Source organism: Primulina tabacum, chromosome 1, assembly GCF_025594145.1.
Source record: "Primulina tabacum isolate GXHZ01 chromosome 1, ASM2559414v2, whole genome shotgun sequence".
In the NCBI taxonomy this organism is placed as follows: Eukaryota; Viridiplantae; Streptophyta; class Magnoliopsida; order Lamiales; family Gesneriaceae; genus Primulina; species Primulina tabacum.
This window is the reverse complement of record NC_134550.1, coordinates 57,195,433-57,220,913: the sequence shown is the minus strand read 5'-3', so window position 1 is coordinate 57,220,913 and position 25,481 is coordinate 57,195,433. Positions and strand designations below refer to the sequence as shown.

At 33.7% G+C, this 25,481-nt stretch overlaps 2 protein-coding genes across 4 annotated transcripts; one reads left to right on the top strand and one right to left on the bottom strand.

Annotated features, from left to right (window-relative positions):
* Nucleotides 1-4,632: 4,632 nt before the first annotated feature.
* Nucleotides 4,633-7,397, bottom strand: LOC142520292 (protein TILLER ANGLE CONTROL 1-like). Its single transcript, XM_075623295.1, has 5 exons — nucleotides 7,129-7,397; nucleotides 6,971-7,001; nucleotides 6,168-6,868; nucleotides 5,952-6,068; nucleotides 4,633-4,893 (listed from the first exon to the last, which is right to left on the bottom strand). The coding sequence occupies exons 1-5, from the start codon at nucleotides 7,132-7,134 to the stop codon at nucleotides 4,873-4,875; spliced, it is 876 nt and encodes a 291-aa protein (XP_075479410.1). The 5' UTR covers nucleotides 7,135-7,397; the 3' UTR covers nucleotides 4,633-4,872.
* Nucleotides 7,398-22,036: 14,639 nt separating this feature from the next.
* On the top strand, nucleotides 22,037-24,878 carry LOC142553499 (AAA-ATPase At2g46620-like). 3 transcript variants are annotated; one of them, XM_075663817.1, is made up of 2 exons: nucleotides 22,037-23,658; nucleotides 24,860-24,878. In XM_075663817.1, exon 1 carries the CDS (start codon nucleotides 22,200-22,202, stop codon nucleotides 23,643-23,645), a length of 1,446 nt encoding a protein of 481 aa, XP_075519932.1. In that variant the 5' UTR covers nucleotides 22,037-22,199; the 3' UTR covers nucleotides 23,646-23,658; nucleotides 24,860-24,878. The 3 variants fall into 3 exon arrangements, with proteins under 3 accessions (XP_075519932.1, XP_075519922.1, XP_075519914.1); XM_075663807.1 differs by lacking the exon at nucleotides 24,860-24,878 and adding an exon at nucleotides 24,674-24,828; XM_075663799.1 differs by lacking the exon at nucleotides 24,860-24,878 and adding an exon at nucleotides 24,674-24,821 and having other exon boundaries at nucleotides 22,037-23,663.
* The last annotated feature ends 603 nt before the right edge of the window (nucleotides 24,879-25,481 follow it).

Sequence of the window (25,481 nt, the reverse complement as noted above, 5' to 3'; positions counted from 1 at the left end):
TAATGTTTTTTTATTTAAAAAATAATATAATTTAATTGCAGATACGTTAAACAAATCGCATGCATTTTAATAAAACAAAAAAATATGTAGAAGGTTAATGAAATGAGCAGGTAGTGTAGGTGTGCGTCACTGCTAATTGAAAGTCTTAAACGCATTTGAAAGGAGTCTTCGATTCCAAATTACTCAATAATTTATTTTGTATTTTCAGACTAAAATAATGATTTACTTTCCTTAGATATATTTAATCGTATTTTTGGAATTATTCAATATAATTTGAGAAATTATCCATAAGATATACGATGACAATCTTGTGTAGTGTTTGATTCTAATTAAACTTTTGTTTCCTTGTTTATAGGTAAGGAGTATCTATGAAGATCTAGGTCAAGTAGTGATATATATGTATATGACGATCGAATATTGAAAGAGAGACGACGTTGCTGCTGAATTTCGGACTTGAAGGTTTTCGTGTGAAGAGCTTAAGTGATCGTTGCGATTTTGATGTTGCCGACACTCGAAGAAAAACACTGACGCAGAGTGTTGATCGAATAGTGGTTTCGTTTGGTTTTGAGCATTGCGTTTTTGAGTTTATGCATCTCGGTTTTAAGTTGTAATTTCTTTTGATGCTATTTAGTTCCTTGGTGTACCAAGGAATTTAGTTTTGATATTTTTCATTAGCATTGTGTGGTGTAAATGATTTACACATTTTCTAGTGAATTCTTTTTGCCATGAGGCATAGCAGAAGTATTCGTATTTGTGCATGATTGAATTCTGGTCTTTGATTATTTATTGCAATTACACTTGTTTATTAACAATTAATTTCCGCTGTTGTGTTGTGTCACGCCCCGGGACGGGGTTTGGTTGACACCGGCGTTGCTCTCAAATTTACATTCGAAAACAACAAGCCTCAGAAGTACAGAATTCAGAAACCAGTCTTTTTATTCATAAATACTGAATATTTCAATGTCTGATACAAACTCAATGTCAAATGTTTTACAGCGGAAATGTAAAACCAAATATAACAGTATCTGAATAGATGCAGCGAAATAAACATAAATTAGAACTGATAAGCAACGGCCTTCTTCACCAGCCCCAGAATTGAATTTGCTGTTCTTCTTCTAACTTTTCTTCCTCGTTCTTATCTGAGATGAGTTTGGTGGGTGAGTGATATGGTTGTCACTCAGTAAGCAGGGGCGGGAATAACTCCCTAGTTTTCGAAATCGTTTTCAACAGAAACAGTAATACAATAATATACAGAAAACTCGTATTTTCATAACAGAAATCAGAATTCAGAAATCACAGGTTTTAGAACAGAAACCAGAATTAGCAAGCACTGAGCACGTTAGTGAATTTCATGGCTAAACTGATATCAGTCCCCTATATGTTCTCTCCTCTAAGGGGTGAGGCCAGAATCAGAATTAGAATTCAGAAATGTTCAGAATATATATTCCTACCATTAGTTCACTAGAGAGTTTCAGTGCTTCAAAATCATATATCAGAAATTAAACATACATAAACTGTGCTTTAAAACAGAATTATCAAACTGATTTCAATATACTTATATATAAGTCCACTTACCATAATTTGCTAGAGTTTCGGTTGAAGTCTACTGGAAATCTGGTTGCTCTCGCTACTGGATTTTACAGCTCGAACAAGGCACTCTCTTAGCTCGAAAATTTAAGTAATAATCTCAATATTTGTGTAACACCAATTCAGAGACTTGAGGGTGTTATTTATAGGCCAAAATCTGACTGTTAGCATCCCATTAATGGCCATAATATGTCATTATGTGCCATGACAGCCTTTATTCCATGATAAATGCTTCAGTTACAAGTCATAAGCAGAATCAGTAGCTGTCTGCTGCAATCTCGCGCTACTGAACTCTTCTGCTGCTGGATTCTGTCTGCTGGAAAAATATCATCTTCTGAAATATTAGTTTCTGCTGTAAATGGTAGCTTCTGGAATTGTTAGCTTCTGCTAAATGCTAGCTACTGCTGCTACTGCTGGAATGCGATTTCTCACATGTTGTGTTCTGGTGTTGACAACAACTTAGCATAACACCAAATTCTGATATATACATTCCTGAATATTTTCTACTGAGTTTATGAGTTACTCACTTTCAGCATTCATCCGATTATGCCCTTTCCTTGTCTCTTCACTCCACGGATTTTTCATTTATTAATAATAGTAATGATATTTATTTATATTTTCTTGAATCTGTAATGATATTTAATTTTCCAATTTATTTTTTTTAAAAAAAATAATCTTAAAATATATAGAAGGAAACCTTTAATTATTAATGAATTAAAAAAATATTTCTAATTAAAATTCATATATCCCCCTAGCTCCAACGATGAGATTATTTATGCAATATTAAATTTTATTTTAGGAAGATCTGTGTCGACACATTTTGATGGCTACTTTCCAGACAGGATGGAGCCAGAAAATTTCACAGGAGATGGCGAAAGTACGTTATTGTTTTTCTTCAAAAAACACTATCAAAATAATTATTAATAATAAAAGATTTTTTTTTGAACATTTGTGTATGTGGGTTTGGAGGGCTGGTAGTTTTTTTTTTAATTAAAAAATTGAATTATTAAATTGACTAAACTTGTATTTAAGAATTAGTGGAACTGTGGGGAGTTTTGACTAAATTAAAAACGGCGCAGGATGCTAAAACTATTAAAATAAAAATAAAAATAAAAATATATTTCTTAATGAAATAGTTCTCTGTTTCCAGACCTATTTTTTCTGACGATGCTAAAAGATAATTACAGGAAAAGAGACGAATCTTCGAGGCAATGTTTTTTTAGTTTAAAACGTTTGAAAACTCTTTTATGGGAAAATATTTATGAAATGTTTTTGGGAAATAATATGTGTTTGATATTGTTTTATGCGAAGATAATTTCTATTATGTCTGTGTTTGGTAATATTATTCAATTATATATATAATTTTTAATTATTTCGAATTTTAGGATACTTAATTAATGCATAGTATAATAATAAAATGTTTTTGAAAAATGATATAAATTTGAATTAAGTAGTGTATATTGATCATGATATTATTGATGAGATTTATTATTGATGAAAATACTGAAAATGAAAGTGAGTAAAAGTAAAAAAAAATTCACTTTCTTTTTAGTAGTTCACGTCGAACTTTTAGCCATTTTCTGTGTAATTCCCAAATTTTTAATGTTTAGGTAATTCTCAATTTAGTCTTTTTGTTCAGTGTCCTAATTTTGTCCATTTTGTTTAGAAAATTTTCCCAATTAAGTCCTTATTCTCATATATATTACCATGTTTTTTTTATTTTTATGTGACATATTGTTATACTTATCGAGTCTATCCGAAGTCTTGTTACACAAGATTTTAAAGCTATATACCATAGATTTTTTATGGCACATCATACTTCCGTATAAATTAAACATTTTACATCTTTGACCGACCGGAGTATCGTCGAGTCGTATCAACCGGATTTTAAATGCTGCTCGTTGAGTGTAGATGTCATTTTCATTGAGTAATGAAACGAGATGTGTTATCTTTTCTGGCGGATCCTTCATGAATTTTAAAATGTTCATGTCTAGCTAGTCTCCTTAGCTAGCTCGATGAAATGAAAAGCTTCGTGTGAGCATTTTCCGGCTGGTTCTAGTGTCGCACTAAAAAAGTATAGTTTCATAATATCCGATCTCTTGGAAAAATAATCATTGTTCGCCAGTGTTTCGTGAGTTGAGAGTAGTACCTATAAATTACCAAATCACATGCATATAGCCAATTATTAACTGAAAGATCACTTGCTGTTTAGCTGATTGCCATTTCACCGGCCCCTTATCGCATACATCTCTGTAATTTTTACGAAGATGACAAAACTAATCATCGATAAATCACAAAAGCTTTATGGATGAATCCCAAGAATCCAGCAAGTTGAGAGATTCAATTAATTGATTAATGGATTCATGCATATGGACGATATTGACCAGTTACATCGCCCCCTTTAGGAAATCGCATCTATCTATCTAGTCTGGTCTACTTATAAAATATATCTCGAGCGTAGAATTAATATAATGTGGCAAGTAAGTATTACCAGTCGGCGACTCATCCAGTGCTGGTTTATTAGTATTTGGACGAATTCAAATGCTACTTTAAATTAAAAGTTGATACCTGACATTAATAAACTATATGCAGATTGCAACAACTTCTATTTATTTTGAAGTCACTGAGATTATGAACAAACAAGTTAAGAAACAATGCTTGAAAATAAAAGTTCAAAGCTATATAAGCTGAAGTTTGAGAGTTTGAAAGAAAAGTGTTTACAAGCTTAATTTTTAGTAAAATTACAATATCTTTAAATTAGTTTTGATACGTTGTCCGTCCACCAATGAATTGTCACTCATCTATATAATGTGATTAAACATATCTAATATATGAGTGTTAGGTCATAAGTGGACACGAAGATAGACATGATGGATGAACAACTTATCAAAACTAATATTTAATCTATATAATACTTATCTCTTTTAATATTTAATTTCTTTTCGTATTGATCACACTATCAACAATGTTTTACATGAATTATAATAATAATTAATACATTACAGCTGGGTGTAAAACTTAGATAAAATGGGGAGAGGTTTGATATCAACTTGACATTACTAGCACTCAGAAATTTTTTAAAAAATAACATCACATATAGAACACTGGGAATAAAAAAAAAACAAACAAACAAATCCATTGCAGTACGTTCATGCCAAGGAAATATTTAAGCTGCAGTGTTTAACGAGTAGAACACACTAATGATTTAACCACATTATTACAATCCCTTTCACAAAAATAGCACACACAGATTGAGAACTTCGGATCCTCACGTACATATGTTGCTCAAGCACCATTGCCATCTATCTGCAACCAAATAAGAAAATAAATGTATATCTTCTCTCTCTCTCTCACACACACACACACACACACACACATATATATATATATATATATTAAATTGTTAATTTTGATTATCTAAAACAACGAAAATATATTTAAAATCTTTATCTGTAAGACAGATCTCTTATTTGGGTCATCCATAAAAAAATATTACTTTTTATTGTGAATATCGGTAGGGTTGACCCATCTTACAGATAAAGATTCGCTGAGACCGTCTCACAAGAGACATAATCGGTAGGGAAATAAAAGGCAAACCTAACTATGACAACATATACAATTATCACAATGGATTAACATCTACTTCGACCGAAAACGTCTGCCATGATATAGCATGAATCAATATTTTCATAATCGGACGAATGATTGAATCGGTTTATTTTAAAAATGATTCAAACGAAAAAACTGACGATCAGACCAGAAAACCGTTGTATTATATAAAATAATAATATAATATAGTAAATAATATATTTTAAATTCTTAATATCTTAAATATAATTATATAAATTTAAACTTAAATAAATCAAAATAAAGTCCAATATTATTAAAATAATATTTTTAATAAAATTTAAAATTAAAATAATCATATATATAACCACAAAATAAAAGTTAAAATATTAAAAAAAATTGATATTTTTTTAAAAAATAAAATGTGGGAACCAGTCGCACCAGTTCTGAATCGGTCCCAACCGGTTCTTCATTGGTTTGACCGATTTCAAATAGTTTTTTCTCACATTTTCTGGACCAATCGAACTGACAGTTCAGACGGGTTTGAAAACACCAGTTTAAACTTTTCTCAATAATGAAGAGGTGTCGGTTTGATTTTACGTTATTAAAATCTTATAGACAGAAAGACTTGATGTATATACATTTAATAGTAAATTAGAGAACATATATATGCTAAACATCAAAATCCTGCGTCAAATTACTTGATTAGCCGAGTGACTCAACTAAATACCTTGAAATTAATGATAAAACCATAAAGATGAAATCGTATAAAGAATAAATTATATAGAAAGTCGCACCTTGAGCAATTGGAAGGAGTTGGACTGATTCATTACCTTGGGGATGACCTCCATGTTGCTCTCGTTGACTTCCTTGTTAACCGGATGGATCTTTCTCTTCAAAATTCTCCTCACCAACTAATTACACATGAAATTAAACACCATTAATTTTATATAACCCGATATTCTTAAACTCATTTTTTTAAAACAACCAAATTAATCCAATTTTTTAATTACTCGATGCAATTTGTGGATAGGGCGAGCATCCTTGGAGTCTCCAGGAAGCAGCAGCTTCTTAGCAAAGCCGAGGCGGCCATGGCTGTGTTTCTTTGAGCTTGCTTTCTCTTCCATTAATTCGTGTAATTTCTTCTTGCTCTGCTTTTTCTGCAACTCATCGTCATCCCAATGATCAGCGGAGAACAGGTCTGCAAGTGTGATCCTATCCTTCTTCATGTCCGCGTCCGCGTCCCTGTCATTCTCCTCCATCACCATCATCACTTGATCGAAATCTTTGTTTCCATATGTCTTAATGTAATCTGCCACGGGATCATACCGCTGGAGCAACGCTTCGTAATCGTGTGAGTAAACTGCGTACACTAATGGGTTCGCCTCATCTTCTTCTTCCTCTTCGTCGTCTACTTCTTCCTCCTCGGAATCTGTAATGGTTTCATCATTTTCAGCCCATTCGAGTTCTTCGGATTCATGGCCTTGATCATTGACGTGAAATTCAAGATCATGATCATAATCTTGTTCGTCAACTTCAGCAGCATCTTTCGTCAATGGATCGTATCCAAATGTCCCTATAGTTAAAATCCCTCCTTTCCAGCAACCAAACACGGAATCAACAAACGCATTGTCATCGACCAGAAACTGATTAGCATCACCACTTTCATCAGAAATAGCATTATTATTCTTTGCATTTTGATCTGCCGATCCGTCTGTCGGTTTTCCACATGATCAAAAAAATCTTTTTTTGAATCATCATGCATCAATAGATGATAGATCCAAACAGAGAAAATAAATTAAACAGGGTACATTACCTTTGAGCTTGCGGTGAACCCAGTTGAAGATCTACATTTATATAAATTTTTTTAAAAAAAAAATTAGAGAGAAAAAATGCAAGCATATGAAATAGGAAAAAATTAACTTGTACGATGGAGATATTGTCTGATAAAAGAACTCAGGAAGAAGTACTTGCCTTCATTTTTCTCGGGAGATTTTGAAGAACTGAATGAAATTGAAGCTATGGTGAAGGTGGTGGCGAAACATATTAAGTGGCAAGTGGAGTCGCAGAGACGAAGCGGGCGTACAAATGGCTGCCACGTTTCACAAATAGATGGCCCGCTCGGATAGCGTTGTTTGGGAGACTCTTGTTGGCTTCTCTACGTGTGGCCTTCGATGGATCCTAAATAGTGAGAATTCATAAACATACCCTCATGTTATGTACCATCCTTAAAACTGGGTCACTTGCTAGCTAGCTAGCTAGCTACCTTTGCCTTTGAATCAGAAATATTTCTGTACCAAAGGCAACAAATTACAGCCAAATCATTATATAGGATTATTACAATTAATTTCGGCGTGACCGATGATGACGGGCTTCGAGCGGCGACCACTGAAACACACATAAGCCATTCAACTGATTAACAATGTCAGTCAGAGGTTCGTAGACACAAGTATATATAAATATATTGATCGAGTGATAGTGGCATGTTTGGTTACTAAATATTGTTAGTTGTCTCACGTCGGTTGGATAAAATACTTGGGAGTTGCATATATGGACTTGTATAATCCACCCCCCTTGAGCTAGATTTTGGGGTTAAGTTAGGTCCAAGTTCCAATTTTAACATGGTATCAGAGCTCAGGTTCTATCGTTATGTGTTGGACTGCCCATAGTTGAGCCACCCGTTCTGTCCATAGTTGGGTCATTTGTAAACTTCACGTCCCTAGATAGTTCATATCTTGACGTGAATGGGTGTGTTAGTTATCCAACATCGGTTGGATTATTCTTTCTTCGTTTTCCATTGTTTGGCATCACAAATTTGTACTCAACCTGTTGTACAGCAATCCCTGTCGGTCATGCATGAAGATGTCCATCTACTGTACTTCCTCGTCTACAAGTGGTTTCACTATCGGTCTATGTTGTAAATATTTTTGGTATAACACAACTTAATATCATCATTTTTTTACAACAAACTATTATAGATTATAGGATAAATAAATTTTCAATTCAAATATTTGAGAAAATTCTTTATTCAACTAAAGTTATTATTTGAAAAATAAAATTTATTATATCCACAATTTAACTGGCTTAATCCACCAATGACGCAATGAATTCAACTCTTTGTTCACCTGCGACGTCCATATTTCAAGTATTTTATGGACCGATCTAATAATCGAAATGAAGAGGTAGAAATATAGTTGGTTTTCTTATTCGTGCGAAATCTAAAAAGAAACCGAAACCGGAACCGAAACTACCAACCCCCCCCATATTAAGTCTTGAGAATTTCATTTACTTCATTTTTAATTATTTGATTTGATTAGCGCCGGATAAAGTTCAACTACAATCTTATTATTTTTGAACAAAAACCCAACAATTAAGTTCAACGTTTGTTTTATTATTATTGTTATAATCATCAATATTCTAAAAAGCAATCCACGCTTAGACAATTTTTTTCTTTTTTAACCTAAATATCAAAATCAATGACATATTTATCATCTATATCTTGTACAAATTGACCGTAAAAATATGTCGAACAATATTTTTTAAAAAAAAATAAAAAATCTCTAAGGCAACAGCCTAGACGGCCGTTTTTTTTTAATAATGTCTAGAGGTATCACTTTTCTAAAAATCAAGGCAGTGGACGGCCGTCTGGCGCACGCCTAGGCGGTGTCTCGAACGCATTTTGATAATTTTCAACGTTTTGTTGACCATTACCGAACACCAAAGTGTTCTGTATGATCAAGTTGAATTCGGCCCTTATCGCTAATGTGAGGTAGTGTAGTAGTGTTTGATATTTTCATCAGTTTCATTTTCAGCTTGTGGGGCATTTTTTGGTTCATATTTTTAATTGATTGCTGTTTGTTTTTAATTGATTGTTGCTTTTAGTGAATGTAACATACATGCTTAATTCTATGCTCTCTGTTTCTTGTAATGAAACATTTAGGGTGGTATTTCTTTATCATCATAAAAAAAAAAAAAAAAAAAAAAATTCGCTGTGATGACCCTGAAGTTAAACCAAACATAATCTGACTTAGAATGAGATGAAACTAATTCGTGTGTGTTTCTTTGAGATATCACCTGGCCGTCAATCCAGTATATGGGATTGAACATGATGGTGACTTGCCATTATAAACATTGAAATTAGGGAACGCTTCGTTAAGCTCACTCGGGAATGTGCTAAGCAGATTAATGCCAATACCAAAGCCCAGGAAGCAGATTAAGTATCATTCAGTTTTCTTAAAACATATGTTTTCTTAAAGCATATGTTTAGGTTATCGAGTTTAATTGGAATTTTTGACTAAATCTGGGCTCGGGTTTGAAATTTTGGCCAATATCCGCTGAGATATCGTCGGTCAAAGTAGTTCCGCTTTCATCGTAAAGTTTTGAGAAACACTTTAATATGGCACCAAAACGTAGCACTCATCGAGAGCTTTCCTAAAATATGGTTGCTTTTAATTTTTGACCTACCGATACGACCGATAAGATGGATCAAATATGCTGAAAATGATTGAATAAGAAAATTGAAAAAAGAAGAAGACGGCGAAGAGAAGAGATAAGTTTTTTAAATTGACAAGTGACAACCAAAAAACAAAAAAAGATGTTAGTTTTTTTAATATTGTTTTTATCATTAATTAATTAATTTATATATATTTATATATAAAAAAAACAAAAAACATTGAGCCCTTTGTTAGGCCGGAAACTGAGGCCATTGCTTTTCTGCCTCATAACAGGTCCGGCCTGTCTATCTCAGGTAGTGGAGCCTCAAGTTCGTGCATCTTCGTGGGCTTTGGTATTAGCATTACAAAAGGTGTAATTATTAATCCGCTTTCATGCTAAAGTCCTGAGTGAGCCTTGAGTTCCAAGTTTTAACTCAACGTTTTTCTCTCGCCTAACCTCCAAATAAACTAATCTTAAGAAAAGGAATAGTACTCATTAATTAGCCAGCTATTAGATACTTGTTTTGTTCGGATTTTGAACTAGATTGAATACATATAATCTGAACTTATCAACTAAAATTCATACATTATTCTATGCAAGTTATCTTCTATCACTAACTTGAGTAAATGAAGCTTATTGTGCTGCTTTTAAGCTGGTCAAGGGGTTATTTTATACTCCCTTAACCACAGCGGGAATTTTCAAAAAAATCATTTGCTTTGTAAAACTACTATTTTCCAGGCTTTGTTAATCTTAAATGTGAATAAAGTCCATTATCTGTATCTTTAAGTGCCCTTTCACTATATTCGGAATCATACCTCACTATGTGAATCCTCAATCATCTTTTTCTTGTTTTTTGGGAAAAAAAAAAAAAACATGTTCTTAAATATCTATAGGTACGGATATCTGCTTTTTTGTTCGTGACAAAAGAAAATAAAATCACATTCATTTTCTCGTTCTTGTGTTTGCTACTTAATTACATCAAAATTGTATGAAACTGTGACGAGATGTGATTGTATTGTATTTCAGATGTAATCATTAGATTTAGATGTAACCATTAGAACACTATAATATCATTCTTGTGTATCCCATATGATTATTGGATTACTTTGATTTGATTCTTCTGTATTTTTTGTGCAAAATATAGAGGCATATCATTACTCTTTCATTCAATGAAATCATCCATCTTTGTTCTTCATCTTTAGACTAGAAGTATCATCACCACTTTCATCCCGTAAGTAGCAAATATTATGTTTCTTTTTCTTGTCATTGCAAGTATGAAACCGATTCTTTACTGTGTTGTCAAGTCATTGGGAAGCTTTCTTCCAAAGCAATTCAATTCGTGTACACAGTAACAAGGAATTTGTATGCAAATGCAGACGTTTACACCAGTTATTCTTGTGGAAACTAGACAAATTTGTTCTGTTTGAGGAAATTATCAAGTGAAACATATATTTAGTTGATTGATTAATGTCATGAATATCTTATAATCCGTGGTTAAGCTTGCACAAGTTTTAGAAATAATTCACCACCAAAGCTGACTTGTGGTTGCTCAATAAAAAGAGGTTTTATTAAATCAAGGATTGAGGTACATAGTATTCTTCACTCATTAGTTAAACAGGACAGAATGTATGCTTTCCGATTACAATTGGAGTATCAGAATCTAAGTTTATGATAAATGAAACACACAGGAAAAAAGAAAAAAAAAATTTGCCTCACAAGCGTTTTAGTGAATTGTTTTTCCACGATGGTCCTTCTGGAGGCTGCCATTTGCCTTTTTTGTAAGAGAGATATGGACACCAGGATCATTGTGACGATTATTACAATTGTAAAGGATTGAATTGTTCACTCCCTGAACATTGCTATTCAAGAATACCGCTGTTGGCGAAGATTGCATTTCCATTCCCCTGCTAGTTTTTCCATCCTTGTTTGATTTTCCTTCTTCACCACTTTCATTGCTCGACTGATCCAAGTTACTTCCAATGTAATTGTTTTTATTTTTGGAAATACGCTGAGGGTTTCCCGATGGCTGATTTTTCCTCTGGTTCGGACGTAATTCCATTATGGCACCTTTGTTCTCCCCTGCAAGCGTTATCACCTTCATGTCCGACTCTTCAGAATCAGAATTTTTTTTGCTAGTGCCTTTAGTGTTCATCACGTGGTCTCTCCTTCCACTGGAATCAACGCGTTGGTTAAGAGTGTTAGTCGATTCCTTCGGCTTTTCAGTGGTTTCTTGCACTAGCACTTTCTTTTGTTCGATTTCAGCAGGGAACTTTGGCTCGCTCTCATCTTCAGTCTTCTGGGTAGGTGGCAGACTGAAAGGAGATGGAGATAAATGGTTGATTTTTGGAGATTGTTCCGGGGTTCTCTCCCAAGGTTTTACTGTTTTCGGAGATGAAAGAGGTGTTGCTGTCTTGTGCCGTGGTGTGGCACTAATTGCTGCTGGACTTGCAACAGGCCTTGAGACTGGAGAAGTCGGCATTGAGGAGGATGGCGATTTTGTTTTTACTTCAGGAGATGCGGGTGTGGGAGAAGATGATGGTAGTACATTTCTTGAAGCTGTTATTGGTGCTTTTGGGACTGAAGGAGTTGCATGAGGAGCAATGGTCGGGGAAGTTGGTGGTGGAGTCTGGGGTGGCAGTAAAGTGGCTGGTACGCTTGGTCGAGTTGGTTGAAAAGCGGGAGGTACAACCGGAGAACTCAGTGGAGCTTCAACTTGCGCTGGTGGGGGAGCAGCAGTGTCAGATGGTTTAATTGTAGACTTTGGTGGAGTTGCAACCTCTACTGGTGCAAGGTTTGACATTGGAGAACTTGGTGGAACAGGGGGTAATGGTTGTGGAGCTGCAGTGCTAGGCGGAAGTGTTGGCTCTTGAGTTTGAGTTGGTAGCACAGGTTGCACAGGTTGCATAATTGGGATCGTAGGAATTATTGGGCGTGCTATAGTTGGCATTGGTTGGGGTGGACGGATGGGAACTGGCTGTGCAACTGGAGGCTGAAGTGGAGTAGGATTGGGATTGGGTGTTGGAGGTGGTGCAATCGGACGATTACCTAATGCAGGGAACCGAAACCATGCTGGACGAGGCTGTTGGTTAGCCATTTCAAAAAATGGGATAATCTAAAATGCTACAACTTGTGTCTGAACTATGATGAAAAGAATAGTGGAAATGATAAGGATTAATCATCTGGCTACACTCATGTATATATACTTGAAAAGAAAGGAAAGAAAGGAAATACGACTTGGTGAGAAAAGTATCGGTTCTGGAAAAAGAAACTACAGATAATAGCACAGAGTAGTCATAGTTAAGGTTGGTATCACCTATTGGATGCGGCCATTGACAAAAAAAGAGTTAAAGTGCTGCATTCAGCTGTCCCACAAGGGATTCCTGAACTTCTACTTCACGCACGTCCCATCGCACTTTTGAAAGCCATCAGAACGATAAATTAATCTCAGTGGTTTTAGCATTTAAATTATATCCGTCGAAATTTGACGTACGTGAAATGCTTCTAAAACTGTCAACTAAATACCTCAATGCAAAAATTGCGGCTGCTTGAATTGTCAATGTTCCTGCATCGCATATCATATCCTGACAGTAACGAATAAATTCATCACAGGAAGTGTAGTTTTCTTGAAACTACAGAAGTTCCATAGTGTTAATTGGGTGGCTTGAGACTGGATGAACTTTGTGGTTCCACCGCTGGAGTCTGGACGTGTGTTGCCTTCACTTTGCTTGTAGGTACGACGATTCTCATTGTCGTTTCACCTTTAAGTTTTAAGGATTCCTGGTTAAATCAGCAGCCTACCAAGAATGTCATGTCTACTTTGAATTTAGCAGGTTATCATTACAAAACATGTTGTATTCCATGTGTTGTAAAAATAATTGGAAGTTTAAGAAATACAGTCTGGTGGAATTTATTCTTTGAAAGTGGCTTCTTTGTCACCAAAGTTTATGCCTCCTCTTTTCAAAGTAGCCTAATTTTCTTTATCCACTTTTAACGACACAAAAGAAAACTAATTATGCCACCTTTATTTATTTATTGCAGTTTTGTACTACGTAGATTATGGAGTGTCCTAACCTCACATTTTGAAAACCCAGGGAAGGCCTTAGCCTTAATTGATCTTTTTCTACGGCATTAGCATATGTTCCAAACTTGTTGAGTATTCATTTTTGTTTTATTTGAAATCGATATGTTAAATACTCTTAAGGTTTTCTTGAATTAATTGATCTCTCTGATCTAGAGAGAGATATTTTAGATGATATATATATTCATCTTAGATGTATTTCAAATGTATCACCAGTTACTATTTAAATTGCATATTTTGTTATATACTATATTTGAGACTGTCTCACGGATTTTTATTCATGAAACGAGTCAACCGTGCTAATATTTGCAATAAAAAATTATACATTTTGACATAAAAAGTAATATTATTTCATGTGTGACTCAAATAGAATATATGTATCTCAAAATTGACTCACCCTCCCACAAAAATTTACGTATAAAATTAATATATATTTGAAATCCATCGATCGCAACTCAACTGATTTTCTTCCATTTATGATTTTTTAAACTCGAGTTGGGGATTTTTTATGAGCCGAAGGTTGAGCTAAATTGTTCATGGGGCTGTTTTGGAGTTTGAAAATAAATTTTAAATATATTAATGTGTGTGTGTGTATATATATATTGAATGACATCATTTATGAAATTTTAAGCATTGACAAATGTTTAAAGTCGTTCGTATTTTTTTTGTTCAATGTGAAATGGTATTGCATAAGGTGGGTGAAGTGGACAAATGAAGTTCAGCGTACTTTTTTTTTATTTAAAAAAAGGCCATGAAAAACAAAAACCAAACCAGGCATTTTTGTTTTATTTACCAAATAACAAATCAAATCAAATCAAATCAAACCATTAATAATTAAAAACCAAATCAAATCATCACCTATATTTTTTTTTGTTTAGTTTGTTTGGATTATGTATTTTAAAATTTTCTATAATTTATTCAAAAGAAATATTTTGATCATCTTTAATATAATTTAAAATTTATAAGTTGGTTATTATAAAAAAAATAAATATCAGTATACACAGATAATTAAAAAAATTTATCAATGTGGTGTGTATCACACTGATATTACTTACATATTTAGCATAAAAAATAAATCCTAAAAATAATTAACTTTATTTTCGAGAGAACTAATAACTTTTAAAAATTAGTAAAGAGAATAAGAAAAGATGATTCCAAGTCACAAGTTTTCAACCTCTAATTTGTTAATGCGCCTCCAGCATCACAATTGAAAAATGCTAGTAAACGTAGAATCGGAGAAAAAAAATTATATAATTAGGACATATATATTAAATAATAATTTTTCCTATTTGTTGTAATTAATTCTGCATATTTTTATTTTTTGATTACAACGGTGTTTAAATCACGCTGGTTGAACAAAAAACTTTTCGAGAGTCTCGTCTGAGAAAGTATCGGTGGAGAAAAAAATATAACTTCTGATAATCAGTCAAATGATCACTTAATCCATCAATTCCAACGCTATCTAAAGACTGATGCTGCATATTTTTATTGGAAAGGAAAGTAGAGTTACATACAAGGCTACCTTGAAAGCTAACAAATAACACACTACGTACACCGAATTTTCGAAGATTTGGGGCATTAAAATTCCAAAGCAGAGTTCCGATCCCAAGAGAATAAAGTGGCACACCCAGTAGAATCTTATTCATCGATCATTTTTTACAAAATAAACTATTTAATCAGTGAGATATAAATATCGAAAACGTATATGAGTTGTCCTTTTCGGTAATCCAAAGGGCTGCCCATTTTTCTGTGACAGCTACGATTTATTTTAAAAATTAACGACGATGCGGCTATAATTTGAACCACACAACTATGTATTTTTTTAAAAAAAAAAATTAGAACACATTCGTGTACGACTAATACGAATCGTTGATCGTCCGGTTTATAAATTTCAATCAAATTGAACAGAAGTTAGATTTAGTAAAACATGAAATACTATTTTTTTAAAAAAGTTTGAAACAGTTATGCGTATTTGTGTATATATGGTATTAATTTCTTATTATGTTTAAATATTTATAGATTTTATATCTAAAAAATTCAGATGAATCGATTAGATATGTGAACATGCATGTATTAACTAAATAATTGAGCGGGAAAAGTAATCATCTAATGAGTAGACCAGATCCACCGTCTACGTTGACAATTAATTAGTCTCGTCTTCGATTAATAAAATTTAATATATACGCTGATGCAGATTTCATGAAGTGTTCGCAAACACGTTTTTTACTCGGAAAATCTTACTAGGCGTCGCTTTGATTGTAATTTTAATTATATCCACGGAAGGTTATTATTTATTAACTCATAATGCATTAATGTCGCCGGGCAGAGACATGTTGACAAAACTGGCAATCCTCGGATAGGGATATATGTTCCTCTTTCGATTTTTATTTTTTTTAATTAAAAGGGCATCTTTTCTCGCAACAAATTTTCTCATATATGAATTTTAGAAAATAGATATTTGTTGAAAAATATATTTAAAATGTGAGCATTGAATATTTGAATGTTGAATATTTGAATATTTGAATGTTGAATATTTGAATGTTGAAAATAAGAGTTGTAAATATTGAAAATTAGTGTGTGATGATGTAGGTAATGATGTATTTTATTTTTGGATTATTTGTAAAGATTTCCTATAAATAGATCTCTCATTTGTGAAGAAAATCACAATTGAGTAGAGAGAAAAATATTATAAAGTGTGTAGTTTGGTAAATTTTGAGAGTTTCAGATTTTTACTTTTTACCATAAATTTTACTATTTCACAACACGTTATCAGCACGAAGCTCTAAAAGTCCTCCATCCTTTTCCAAGCTCCAAACAGAAGAAAAAGGTAACAAAAGTAATAATATTTATTTTACTATTATTTATTTATTGTGTATATATTTAATATATAATATAATGTTATTATTAATAATAAAAATAAATTTTTCAAAAACTTGTTATAAATCCTGGGAGGATGTTAAGACGACATCCCACACTCCCGGTAAGGGATACGACAAGTATAAAAGCCTATAAGATTTTTAAATAAAATATCTTATGACGCATCATTATAATAATATGATATGATATACATAATTATTTAAATATGTCTAATATTATATACACCATATTATTACCATAAAATTATACAAATACATACCTTTATTTTTTTATACACCAACGGTCATAAACGGAAACAAAACGGCTAGTTTTTGTCCTATAAATATGATCTCATAAACACATTCAATCACTCAAACTTTCTCTTCTTCTCTAAAGATTATTCTTCACTAAATTTTCGAAGAAGATGGCTTTCTCAAGGTTATTTTTAATTATTTTGGTTATCATACTCAAGAGTCTTTTATTTATCGGAGAATATCCTCCTCGTGTGTTTTCTTTATTTTTACAAATATTTGTACTTGTTGTTTATCCATTACTTTGTATTGCAATATTCATTAACTAATAAAATGCATCGTAATTTTTTTTAGTACCACCATGTCAAACTTGGCAAAACTCGAATTCATTGCTCTTGATATCACGGAAAAAAAATTATATGCCATGGACTCTCGATGTATAAATGCATCTTGAGTCATTGGGTCTAAATGAGACCATAAAAGAAAATGGCATATCGACATCCCAAGAAAAGGCAAAAGCCATGATATTTTTGCGTTGGCATCCCATGGCTTTGTGGAAGGGATTAAAAGAAAGATTCGAACAAATGAATTTAGTGAGAAATCATCAGGCACGACCCACTGGTTCAACGACATTTCCTGAAGTAAATGTCGTAAGGAAAATGAACTTAAATCTGGAAACCAAAATCAAAGTTATAAACAAGATTTTGGTCGAGGACGAAATCGAGGTCGTGGTCGTGGATGTGGACGTGGAAGTGGTCGTGGTCGTGGTCGTGGACGCGGCCGTGGTTTTGAAAATAATCGAGATAGTTACTTTTATAACTCATCTCAAAAGAACGTCCCAAACCATCCACAGAAAAGGCATCATGAAAATATGAGTGTTAATGAGAATCACTCAAAAAGATATGAAAGTTCTTGTTTCAGATGTGGTACTCCAGGACATTGGTCCCGTATTTGTCGAGCCCTTGAGCATCTTTGTAAACTTTATAAAGAAACATTAAAGGGGAAAGAAAAGGAGACCAACTTCACTGAACAAAGTGAACCTTTGAGTGATTCAACTCATTTTGATGCTGGAGATTTTCTGATTGATTTCTCAGACAATGATCAATTTGCTGGTGGAATAAATATGTAAAATATTTTATGTACCCATATGATAATGTTTATTGTGTGCTATATTTTTGCATTTTATTGTCAGTAATTTTATTTCATTGCATATATTTTTTGAAGTTGAAATATGGAAAATACTATGAGCAAAGCTGAAGTTTGCATACCCGATAGTGGTACAACGCACACTATCCTCCGAGATAAAATATATTTCTTGGAACTAAAACCAACAAAAACAAGGGTGAATACAATATCAGGTCCTGTAGACTTGATTAAAGAATGTGGTAAAGCACAATTTTTGTTACCTAATGGTACAAATTTTTTTTTATCAATGATGCTTTATATTCACCACAATCGAAAAGAAATTTGTTGAGTTTTAATGATATATATTCCCATGGGTATGATACTCAAACAATGAATGAAGGGAATAAGAAATATATGTGTCTTATCACATATAAATCAGGAAAGAAATATGTGATTGAAAAACTACCAATGCTCCCTACTGGATTGCATTATACACATATAAGTCCGATTGAATCAAACATGGTAGTTGATAATTCTTCAATATTAACCAATTGGCATGATCGATTGGGACATCCTGGTTCAACAATGATGCGAAGAATTATAGAAAATACACATGGTCATCCGCTGAAAGACCAGAAGATCTTTCAGAATAATAAGTTTCAATGTAAAGCATGTTCTCTTAGAAAACTTATTATAAGACCATCACCAGCCAAAATCCAAACTGAATCACCAATGTTTCTTGAACGTATTCAGGGTGATATTTGTGGACCAATCCATCCACCATGTGGACCATTCAGATACTTTATGGTATTGATTGATGTCTCCAGCAGATGGTCATATGTATGTTTATTGTCAACTCAAAATGTTGTATTTGCAAGATTACTTGCTCAAATAATAAAATTGAGGAATCAATTTCCCGATTATACAATCAAGAAAATTAGACTTGATAATGCTGGTGAATTTACTTCCCAAACTTTCAATGATTATTGTATGTCTATGGGAATCATTGTTGAGCATCATGTTGCTCATGTATATACACAGAATGGATTGGCTGAATCATTGATTAAACGTCTGCAAATGATTGCTAGACCAATGATTATGAAAACAAAGCTCCCTATTTCTATATGGGGACATGCAATTTTACACGCTGCTTCATTAATTCGCATCAGACCAAGTGCATATCATAAATACTCCCCATTGCAGCTTGCATTTGGTAAAGAACCAGACATTTCTCATCTGAGAATTTTTGGATGTATGGTGTATGTGCCTATTGCACCACCGCAACGAAAGAAAATGGGACCTCAAAGAAAGGTTGGAATTTATATCGGTTATGATAGTCCATCAATCATTCGATATCTTGAACCTCAGACAGGCGACGTGTTCACAGCACGTTTTGCTGATTGTCATTTTAATGAGGAAATCTTCCCAATGTTAGGGGGAGAACAGAAACATACCGAAAAAGAAATTACATGGCATGTATCATCATTGTTACATCTGGATCCAAGAACAAAACAATGTGAAAAAGATGTATAACAAATTGTACACTTGCAAAGAATAGCCAATCAAATACCAGATGCATTTGCTGACACAAAAGGGGTAACTAAATCATATATACATGCTGCAAATGCCCCTGCTCGAATTGAAATTCCAAAGAAACAAATTGAAGATACTCATGATGTCATTAAACGCCTGAAGCGTGGAAGGCCAGTTGGTTCCAAGGATAAAAATCCTCGAAAAAGAAAATTTATAGAGAAACACGATGATCACAAAATAAAGAATGATGTTCCTGAAGAAACACATGATGATCACAAAATAGAGAATGGTGTTCCTGAAGAAACACATGATGATGAAAATATTCTGTCAGAACCACAAACTGACGAGAATCATGAAATCTCTATCAATTACATTAATACTGGAAAAATATGGAACCGAAAAGATATAGAAGAAATTGATGATATATTTTCTTATAATGTGGCAATCGACATCATAAATGATAATGAAGATCATGAACCAAAATCTTTTGGTGAATGTAAAAATCGGCAGGATTGGATAAAATGGAAAGAAGCTACCCAGGTTGAATTGGATTCGCTAAATAAACGTAATGTTTTTGGACCTATAGTCCTTACACCTGAAGGTGTAAAACCTGTTGGATACAAATGAGTTTTTATTCGAAAGCGAAATGAGAAAAATGAAATAGTGAGATATAAAGCTCGACTTGTTGCACAAGGTTTTTCTCAAAGGCCTGTAATTGATTATGAAGAAACATATTCTCCCGTGATGGATGCAATTACGTTTCGGTATTTGATTAACTTGGCGGTATCTGAAAATTTAGAAATGCGTCTTATGGATGTTGTTACAGCTTACTTATATGGATCACTTGATAGTAATATATATATGAAAATCCCTGAAGGATTTAAGATGCCTGAAGCACAAAGTTCAAAACCCAGAGAATGTTATTCTGTGAAATTACAAAGATCATTATATGGGTTAAAGCAATCTGGTCGAATGTGGTATAATCGACTAAGTGATCACCTGATGAAAAAGGGATATGTAAATAATTCAATATGCCCTTGTGTTTTCATTAAGAAAACAACATCCGGATGCGTAATTATTGCTGTATATGTTGATGATTTAAACATCATTGGAACGAATAAGGAAATTCAAGAAGTTGTGTCATACTTGAAGGAAGAATTTGAAATGAAGGATCTTGGAAAAACCAAGTATTGTCTGGGTTTACAAATTGAACAAAAAGAATATGGAATGTTTGTTCACCAGAAAAATTATACAGAAAAGATCCTTAAACGTTTTAATATGGATAAATCAAATCCTTTAAGTACTCCAATGGTTGTTAGATCATTAAACATAGAAAAGGATCCATTCCGACCATGTGAAGAAGATGAAGATATTCTTGGTCCAGAAGTACCATATCTAAGTGCTATCGGTGCTCTTATGTATCTTATAAATTGTACAAGGCCTGATATATCTTTTGCCGTAAATTTGTTGGCAAGATTTAGCACATATCCAACAAAGAGACACTGGGACGGAATTAAACATATATTCCGTTATCTACGAGGAACGACAGACTTGGGACTTTTGTATTCAAAAGATGCTAATCCAAGTATAATTGGTTATGCCGATGCTGGATACTTATCTGATCCACCCAAGGCACGTTCCCAAACTGGATATGTTTTTACTCGTGGAGGCACTGCAATTTCTTGGCGTTCACAGAAACAAACGCTCGTAACAACTTCATCAAATTATGCCGAGATTATTGCACTACATGAAGCAAGTCGTGAATGTGTGTGGTTAAAATCAATGACCCAACATATCCAAATCTCACGCGGATTATCATTCGACGAGAAGCCTGTGATACTATATGAAGATAATGCTGCATGTGTTGCTCAAATGAAAGAAGGATACATAAAAAGCGACAGAACTAAACATATTCCTCCTAAGTTCTTCGCATTCACCAAGGAGCTTGAGAAGAATAAATGTATTGATGTTCGTCACATTCAATCAAGTGAAAATTCATCAGATCTCTTCACAAAGGCGCTTCCTACGTCAATATTCAGAAAGTATATATATATAATATTAGGATGCGCAATCTACGAAATTTGTGAAGAATTATTCGTGTCAACATGAGGGGAAGTTTATGTGACTGCACTCTTTTTCCTTTGCTATGGTTTTTATCCCACTGAGTTTTTCCTAGTAAGGTTTTTAACGAGGCAGTATAAAAACACGTAATGAAGACAATCATTATGATCATCATCACAAGGGGGAGTGTTGAAAAATATATTTAAAATGTGAGTATTGAATATTTGAATGTTGAATATTTGAATGTTGAAAATAAGAGTTGTAAATATTGAAAATTAGTGTGTGATGATGTAGGTAATGATGTATTTTATTTTTGGATTATTTGTAAAGATTTCCTATAAATAGATCTCTCATTTGTGAAGAAAATCACAATTGAGTAGAGAGAAAAATATTATAAAGTGTGTAGTTTGATAAATTTTGAGAGTTTCAGATTTTTACTTTTTACCATAAATTTTACTTTTTCACACCAATATTTATGATTTCCACAAACAATTAATTTGTTGTTTATTTAATTTTATTTTATATATAAAAGAAAAAGAAACAAAGAAAGAAAGGGGCAAACAGGATTGATTTTCATCGGACCAATACCTATTCTCGTATTCATACCAGAACTAGTCTCTTCTTCTCTTGAGTGATCCCTTATATACAACATATATGTACCCTCTCGGGAATCGAAATTAACAGTCAACCGATCTCTATTGCCACAAATGGTCATGTTTCCTTTACAGTTGATATTGATCATTTTCTCAATTCCATGCTCACTCTTCATCTTCCGATTGTTTCTGCATCGCACTGGTCTCACATACGTCTTCAGGAAATTTGTCGACTGGGTCAACGACGGGATTCATGTCCATCTAGTCCTCAAGGTACCCGAGTTCGACGATTCCACTCAACAAGAAAACCAGTTTTTTAGCCGGGTTTTGCTGTACGTCAGTTCTTTGGCTTCATTAGAGGACTCCGATTTCACCAATCTCTTCGCCGGGAAGAAGCCAAACGACATCGTGCTGTCCATAGACGATGATCAGATAGTCCAAGACTCGTTTCTCGGAGCCAGGGTTTCGTGGCGCTATAGGGTCAAGAGGGATTGTGATGACCAGGTTGTTGCGCGAAGTTTTGTGTTGAAAATCAAGAAAAAGGATAAACGTTGGATTCTGAAACCTTATCTTCAACACATACATACTGTTTCTGATGATATTGATCAGAGGAGAAACGAATTGAAGATTCACAATAACATCAACGGCAGGTGGAAATCGGTTCCTTTCCATCATCCGGCTACTTTAGATTCGGTCGTTATGGACCCGGATTTGAAAAGCAGAATTCGGTGCGATTTGGATACATTTCTTAAGTCTAAGCAGTATTACCACAAGATAGGCCGTGTTTGGAAACGCAGCTATCTGCTGTATGGCCCCTCCGGCACCGGTAAATCCAGTTTCATCGCCGCCGTGTCGAATTTGCTTGGTTACGACGTGTACAGCGTTAATTTGTCGCAGGTGGCGGATGATTCTGATCTCAACACGCTTCTGTGGCAGACCGCGTGCAAATCATTGATCGTGGTTGAACATTTGGATCGTTACATTTCGGAGAAGGCCACGGCGAAGATCACGGCAACCGGTTTACTGAGTTTTATGGATGGGATTTCGAATTTCCAAGACGAAAAGATCTTGTTTTTCACGATGAACAGCAAAGAGGGGATCGATTCCGAATTGTTGAGGCCCGGAAGAATCGATGTTCACATCCACTTTCCCAATTGTGATTTTAATTCTTTCAAAAATCTGGCCTGCAATTATTTAGGTGTCAAGGAGCACAAACTGTTCCCACAAGTGGAGGAAATCTTTCAGAGCGGTGCCACCATGAGCCCGGCGGAGATTGGCGAATTGATGTTAGTGAATCGGAGCTCGCCAAGTCGCGCGTTGAAATCGGTGATCACTGCCTTGCAGTCCAATGGAAGGAGCGTCGTAAAATCTGGACCGCAACTGTGCCACCGCTCCTCGTCGTCGCCGTTGCCTCCGTATGTGACGGGGGAAGCTGGTGGCGTGCTCTGGAAGGACACGGTGCCGAAAGAGTTCCGGAAGTTGTATGGACTTTTGAGGTTGAAGAGTTGCAAGAGACCTGGATCGTTGGATCATCGTGACGACGAAATGATCGACCGATAACATTTTTCTAGCAGTACGGTACACAATTTTTTATTTTATTTTTTGTTTAATTTGTTTCCTTTTATTTTCTTCGGAATAAAAAAATAAGGTGTATTTTACGTTAAATTTCTTCTTCTTTTCCCCATTTGTCTATGCAATTGATGGCGTAGATTAATGGGTGACTTTGTTACTTAATCGGGGGATGAAAATCTATGTTGTTTTTTATATTTCAAATCGCTATATATTTTATTCAAATAAATTATTAAAAATTAAAGTATTAAACATCGTTAACAAAATACAATTAATCATTGATAAAACATATATGATTCATCAATTTTTTTGAAGAAATCAACAATGAAGTATATCTCAATCATGATAAATGATTAAAACACTACATTGATTTTATAAATTAATAACAATATATGAATCAAATGTTTTTTCTATGATTTATTTTATTTTATTTGTGTATGTTTTTTAGTGCATTTATTTTTTAATATTTTATTCAAACGAACTTTGTTTGAATAAAATATAATATGATTTGAAACACCAAACTTATAAGAAAATTTATTCCACTTAATAAGACTCTAAAATATTTAGAATACACCCGTAACATATTATTGTAGTTTGTGATGTTTCAATGTACAAAATATTTAATTCATTGAATGCTTGTGCGAATGAGGAGGGTGCTGCGTATACAAAGTTTTTTTTTTTTAAAAAAAAATAATTTACCTAAAAAAATATTTAGCAATTAGTTAGTACTTTATCTCACAAAAAAATTAGAAATTAATTATATGGTTTTTTCGAGCAAAGATTTGTTTTTCTAATATTATTGGCCATGTCCTGTCCTCCTCATGCACGTCTTGTCGCTGTAGGGGAATGTGGAATAAAAGTTAAGGCACCTGAGAAATAAAATTTGGAGAGTAATAGTCGCGTGGTTGTCACATAAATAAAAAAAAAAAAATAGAAGGAAATTGTAAAATGAATAATCACATATGGGAAGAATTGAAGAACAAAAAATGATAACATGGAGTATTTTGTATTTGGTTCAGGCAAGCTTTTTCGAGACCGAGTCACGTGAGAAATGCACGCGTAACCAACTTCTGCCACTGGGGAACATCATGCTTCTTTCTCCTCACGTGTTCGAGTACTGTATATAAATTATTGTACCGAATTTGTTTTTCGTTTTACCCAGCCTAATTGGGACCCTATGATTGTGTTTGTTGCTGCTTTCCCAGCATAGATGTGGATGGATGGACGGACGCTTGTCGTGTAAAATCAAGACACTCGCAATCATGCCCAATACATATGTTATTTTCACTATTCTGTTTTATTTATCAGTTTGTTTTTTTTTTTTTTTAAATGATACTCGTCTTTTTTTACTTTGTAATTTTCGGACTCAGATCGAATCTCTTTATTGTTGAGAAGGTTGTCCAAAAATAGTATATAAAACATATTAGGTAAAACTTACAAATAAAAAAGATATTAAATATGGCCACTAGGGTTGCTGTTTGTATTATAATTATATAAGACAAAAATTTGTGTGAGACGGTCTCACGAGTCATATTTTGTGAGACGAATCTCTTATTTGGGTCATCCATGAAAAAATATTATTTTTTATGCTAAGAATATTACTTTTTATTGTGAATATCGGTAAGGTTGACCCGTCTCGCAGATAAAGATTCATGAAGACCGTTTCATTAGAGACCTACTCATTATATAATTTCAAAGATTGTCAAATTTATAAACATATAGAAGATGAATTTAAAAAAATGCGTAGCTTAATCACTTACTGCACTTGAAACAACAACTACTTTTACTAATCCATTGAGGTAAAATTTTATTTGGACCTTCTGAGTC

Excerpts from the sequence above, each read along its gene's own strand:
- LOC142553499 (XM_075663817.1), top strand. The coding sequence starts at position 22,200 with ATGGTCATGTTTCCTTTACAGTTGATATTGATCATTTTCTCAATTCCA.
- LOC142520292 (XM_075623295.1), bottom strand. Across the intron at positions 6,069-6,167 it reads CTATCCACAAATTGCATCGA|TTGGTGAGGAGAATTTTGAA; the intron begins GTAATTAAAAAA and ends ATGTGTAATTAG. Across the intron at positions 4,894-5,951 it reads ACTCCTTCCAATTGCTCAAG|ATAGATGGCAATGGTGCTTG; the intron begins GTGCGACTTTCT and ends ATTTGGTTGCAG.